Source organism: Felis catus, chromosome A1 (assembly GCF_018350175.1).
Source record: "Felis catus isolate Fca126 chromosome A1, F.catus_Fca126_mat1.0, whole genome shotgun sequence".
NCBI classification, from domain to species: domain Eukaryota; kingdom Metazoa; phylum Chordata; class Mammalia; order Carnivora; family Felidae; genus Felis; species Felis catus.
In genome coordinates this window covers 162,957,417-162,963,416 of record NC_058368.1, presented here as the reverse complement: position 1 = coordinate 162,963,416, position 6,000 = coordinate 162,957,417, and the positions used below count along the sequence as shown (strand labels likewise).

The 6,000-nt window shown below is 40.6% G+C and overlaps 1 protein-coding gene across 2 annotated transcripts in view; it reads left to right on the top strand.

Annotated features, from left to right (window-relative positions):
• The first annotated feature begins 878 nt into the window (after positions 1–878).
• Positions 879–6,000, top strand: part of SLCO6A1 (solute carrier organic anion transporter family member 6A1) — a 92,531-nt gene continuing 87,409 nt past the window's right edge. For both annotated transcript variants that reach the window (XM_011284804.4, XR_006583454.1), the window contains exon 1: positions 879–1,446. In XM_011284804.4, the coding sequence (XP_011283106.1) occupies positions 1,122–1,446 (325 nt within the window). In that variant the 5' untranslated portion in view covers positions 879–1,121. The remainder of the gene's footprint in view (positions 1,447–6,000) is intronic.

Below are 6,000 nucleotides of genomic sequence, written 5' to 3'. Positions count from 1 at the left end.
CCTCATAAGGGCAAAATAACATTTCCACTTACTGATGGGCATATAGTGAGGCAAGATCAGGACTCAGGTTGGAGGTGGGGTCTGTGGTACCCTCCTCCCCAGCACTTCTCAGTGTTTTTTCTCCTGGTCTACCAGCCCAAGCACTTACTAGCAGCACAAAATTTTTTTGAAGATCTGTATTGTTTTTGATGACACAATGTCTAATCCATTGGAGGGAAGCTAGTTTCATTTTTTCCTATAAAGTCACCCCCCCATATATATGGCCTGAATAATTAATATTTGTGCCTGAGAAAAGGAAGACAATAAGAAGACGAATTTTCACCATAAAAACATACAAGTTTCACATTCTGCTACTATTCTTCTCTATTCTTTCTTTTCAGTAAAATTGTTGTACCTAAGAAGGTGAATGACACGGGGTCCCATCCCACTATTTAGGGAGGAAAATAATAATCCTCTCTGTTCTTGGCTAAGGATAGTTTCTAGGACAATAATTTCTCTATGTAAAACACTATACTTAGGCACATTCATTGGAATATTGTTTTATAATCTTTGCTGGTTTCTCCAAATATGATAGAAATGTCTTTTTTCATGTCTCTGATTTCTCCTGGTCCTTCAACACTTTGCAAGCTGTTTCTAGTGAGACCATCCAGTTCAAAAAGCATTACAGTAAGGTAAGTCTGGGGGAATTTGGGGGGCAGTTCTGATATCGCATCACTGCACATTTCTTTCCTTGCTTCCTAATAAAAAGTACTAAATCCACTAGAGTTACTCTGGCGCCCCCTGTTTGTGCTGGCAATGATCAGAATCTAGTCATAGTAGCTTCCTCCCCACCCCCCACCCCTTCCCCACGTGGAAGCAGAGAAGGAAACAGCCTTGGAAGTTCTCTCTGGGCAACTGTCACCCTTCCAGGGACGTTTGCCTTCTGCTCAAGGAGAAACGTTCCCTCTGGAGGCCTGGGCTGCAGGTGCCTCCGGTGGCCCCCAGTTCCCTGACGTCGGGCCCGCCGGCGTTTTGGTGGAGCAGGTGGAGCAGGCCGCGCCTGGAAACCGCAGGGCACACCTCCTCTAGCCTAGCGCCGCCCTCTGTGAACCAAGACCCCGGCCTCCGCAGGCCACAGTCCCATGCAGGACGCCCGAGTAGACATGGGGCCCCAGGCTTCCCCGGCCCAGATTTCTGAGGACACCTTGGCCGAGGAGGCCGGGAACGCCACGAAAAGAACCCTGCAATTGGGGACGGTTTCCGCTAGCCTGATCAAGTTCCACGCTTTCCCACAACAGGGGAACGATCAGGCTGTGGCCAGGCCCGCCCTTAGGAAGAAAACACGAGAAGGGAAAGAAAGTTTGGAAAGGCCTTGTGGCTTGGGCTGTATAGTGATTCCCAGCTGTCAGCGTTTCAACAACATCCAGTGCTTCCTGGTTTTCTTCTGCATCCTGGTCGCCTCTCAAGGTGAGCCTGAGAGAGGGTGGCGGTCGTTGTGAGGGCTGTGGCGGGGTGCCTCAGGGTTGCTGAGGCGGGGAGGCGGGGGACAAGCTGTGAGTGGGGGAGAGGACTCTGTGTGGTGACCAGCTTGAGGCAGCTGTACTCTCACGTTTTCAAGGTACGTCTGAAATAAAAACAGGTGAAAGGGCCCATTACTTGGGGTTTGTACGCCTGTCATTGCTTCACCTCTGCAGGCACCTGATGACTCAGTCTGCCTAACACAGTGTGTGTGACAGGGGCCCGGCCTCCAGCTAGCCGCTGGAGGGACGGTAGTGCTGAGCCATTTGATGTTTGGTCACCAACTCTGAGAAGTTCAGGGCTGAATTACTTGAGGGATTAAAGTAAAACTGAACACTGTGGCCACTGGTGGGTTCCTGCTTGTGCTCACAATTTTGAGACACGCACTGGCCGAGCAGCTCCCCGCCTGGAGTTTGTTTCCTCATGTGTGAATTGAGGAGGTGAAGTGGGACCTCAAATAATCTATATCAGAGAACCCAAACTGGAAGGTGTTTATCTTGGAGGGAACAGTTTAACAAAGAATGTGAATTTGAATGCCTTTGGGGGGGGGTATGCATTCTTACTTGGCCACAGCTATCACCCCGCCTGTTACTTAGATTCATAGCCTGTTTCCACTGACGGCATTGAACTTTGCCAAAAATGATCCCCTTTTGCTCTAAAATGTTATGTCTAAGTAAGTGCAATAAAAAGGCTGTATATGAAAAGAATCACAAGAAGCACACATAAATAGTGATCAGTTTGTCTTGATTTTATTAAAGTAGTTTCTTGGGAAGAGGCATTTGAATCGTGCCTTGATAAAAGAGTACAGTTCTGATAGCTGGGATGTAGTTAAGGAGTATTTATTGTAAAAGGAAATCAATGAATGAATTTTTTGAAAAATAAACACTCAGATATAGAAAAGCCTTGTTCTAGAATGTTGAGTGACAAGTTTGGTTTGGATGATGGTTTCACCTAAGCACCAAAAGGAGTAATTATATTTATTTTATTCATTGTGTCTCCCCAGGACTTAATTATAGTGACTAAGTTAGAAAATACACTCAATAAATATGTATTGAATGCATAAATCAATAAAAAAAAAGGAAAAGACAGATTGTCACCACATTAAGGTTTTAAATACCAGACTGAGAATTTTGAAAGGATACTAAAAGGTGTTTGTTTATTATTTATTTATTTATTTATTTAAATGTTTATTTTGAGAGAGAGAGAGACAGACCACAAGGGGGGGGGGGAGGGGAGTGGCAGAGAGAGAGGAAGACACAGAATCTGAAGCAGATTCCAGGCTGTCAGCACAGAGCCCGACGTGGGGCTTGAACTCACGAACTGTGAGATCATGACCTGAGCTGAAGTCAGACGCTTAACCGACTGAGCCACCCAGGCACCCCAAAAGGCGTTTATTTTTTATTAATGTGCTAGGTGATGAGTAAGAAGCTTTACAGGTGTTAACTCACTAAATAGAATCTTCTTATTAGGCTAGTAATGAAGAGCCATTGGAGGTTTTTGAGCAACTGGTTTACAGTGAATGTTTTTAGCTCCACTACTTACTAATGACTTCATACAGGTTATTAGCTCAGTTGGGTATAACGTTGAGTTTTCCATTCATAAAAATGATATATCTCTGCATATATATTTATCAGTTGATCTATTTCTTATTTATTGTTACATTTTAAACAATTTTGAAATAATTTGAAACATGCAGAAAGGGTGCAAAGTGATACAAAGAATTCCTATGGCTCATACACCCAGATTTTCTAGTTGTTTACATTTTACCACATTTGTTGCTTCACTTTTTCTCTGTACCTACAGACTTCTTTCAGACATGGTACCCCATTACTGCTAAATACTTCAGTGTAAATTTTCCCAAAGTGAGGACACTTTTCTATATAAACAGTATACATCCTTTTCAGTCAGGAATATCAGTGCAACACTATCATCAAATTAGGAATTGGTGGTGCCACTCAGATAACGCCAACTGCCTCAATATGCCTCAACTGCCACGAACATTTTTAGACATTAATCTGCAGCAATTACTCATTTTTTCCCTGTTTCTTATGTCCACACAAGTCTTAAAGTATATGGATCTTTCATTCTGTATGTTGAACTTCAACCTGGTTATGTTTGATGTCTCCTTATAACCAGACTCAGGCCATGCCTGCCTGATTGGATCCAGGCTGTTATGAAATTGGTATCAGGTGTAGTCCCAGAAGACCTACCCATAAAGATGGGATTTTTAGGACTGGTTTTATTATTCCTTTCGTCTTGAGGGAAGTTCTGAGCTGTTTGACAGTGGAAGATAGGTAGTCATTTTTGGTATGTGATGGCATCATAATGAATCAAGCTATCACTTGTGTTTGATTGGGATGAAGTAGGAGTTGAAGTATGTTATCTTAAAAGCCCAAGTGTCTCTACACTTTACTTTGTGGAAGTGATAATGACCATAAGGATTCTGGTGTGGGATGGACTCTTGAGTGCCCTTAAAAAGTGCTCTTATGAAGGGAAAATGACAAACTCATCTCTGATAACTCTCAGCTCAAGTCCTGGTCTGAGAATTCTAGAGCTCCCATCACATCCCTAAAATAAGTTCTCATTTCTTTGAACTGCAGAGCTTGTATTTTTGGAAATCAAATACAGAATTTAAGTGTATGGGCCTATGAGTTATAATGCCAGTGTAATGCACAATCTTGTCAGGTTTGTCCTGCATCTTCTCCTCTGTTACATTTCCAAGAAGAGCTGTTAATTTTTTAGTCTGTTCAGTTTATTGTCTGTTAGGACAGAGTGGTGACTTCCAAGCTCCTTACATGTAGAACTGTTACAGTATGAATTGTAATTGAACCAGGACTTATAAGTTTTTGTGTGGACATATATTTTCATTTCTGTGGCTTTTATGCCTGGAAGTGAAATTGATGTATCCTATGATAACTCTTTGATTCCCTTTTTAAGTATGCTATAGGTTTTTCACATATGTGCTTTATTGGTTTGACGAAGTTGCTTTCTATTCCTAGTTCATTGAGTATTTTTATTATGAAAGTGTTTTGGATTTTGCTATATGCTTTTTTTTTTGATGTTTGTGTGGGTTTTCTCCTTTATTATATTAATCTAGTGAATCACATTGATTCATTTTCATATATTGGAATGAAATTAAGAAACACTATGATTTTGCACATTTAAATTGGGTGAAACATTCAAAATAATTGTACACAGAGACAATTTACTTGAGGAGTTTTGTCTTGTAAAGTATTAGTAAATAATTCTCTGAATGGAGTATTTTGACTAAAATATTTCAGTACAAAAAAAAAAGAACTTCGAACATTATTTAGTAGTGTTTTCTTTAGATAGATATGCACCTGTAGAGAGTGTTTTCTCAAAATATGATCTACAGTGAACAGTCTTTTGGAGCTTTATATTAAGTAACAATTATTTTTGAGGTCTCTAAGACCTCATGCAGGCTGAATGATTCACTAGAAGGATGTGGACTCAGAGAAAGATGTTATCCTCATGGTTATGACTTATCCTCATGGTTACAATAAAAGGATACAAATTAAAATCAGTAGAGAAAAGACACATGGGACAAAATCCATAAGAGACCAGGCCCAAGCTTCCGTGTGTCCTTTCCCAGTGGAATTGCATGGCCATGCTTAATTTTTCCAGCAACGATGTATGATAACACATGCAAAGAGTTGTCAAAAAAGGAAGCTTATGTGAGCCTTAGTGTCCAAGTTTTTGGGAAGTATTACTCATGTAAGCATACAGCATCAGTGTGACTGACCTGAACTACTCAGACTCCATTATCCCACTCCTACACACACAACAAAACATGCGTTTGCCAGAAATTATACTGTTAGCATAAATTATCTGATCAAACTGATACAGCATGGCCCAAGGCCTCAGGCATACAACAACAGATGTTCACCTTAAATTACCTTATTAATATAAACTTTTTTACTGGTTCTGTGTGGCCCCAGGCCTTGGGTGTAATAAAGCACTCTTAACAGGCAGCATATTACAAGCGTTCAGAGTCATTTTCCAGGAGCCAATCAAAGGCCAGTTTTGAAGACAGGCATTTTTTTGAGCAACCACGGCCTGCTGAGTTAACCCTGTACTACAAAACTATACAAAGCAACTTGAATGAATTGCTGCTAATTTCATGAGAACAGTTAAACAAAAGATCATATTAAAAATATATTCTCCAAAAAATATGAATAACATTTTATTAGAGACAAGTATGGCTAAGAAGTTAAAGTATGTGAGTGCATATCAAGAGTCATATTCTTTTATTTCGTAAAAGTTATGATATATAATATAAAGTTTTGAAAAGTTTTAAAATAAACTTTTGGCTTCACCAATGTAATAAAACTAATTTGTCCGTAAATTACAATGTGAATTGTAATTGAACCAGGAAAAAAAAAAACAAACTGTGAGAGCAGGAGGGTGGTGCAGTGAGAGAGGGGGAGAGAGAGAATCTCAAGCAGGCTCCATGCTGTCAGTGCAGAGCCTGATGGGGCTGGG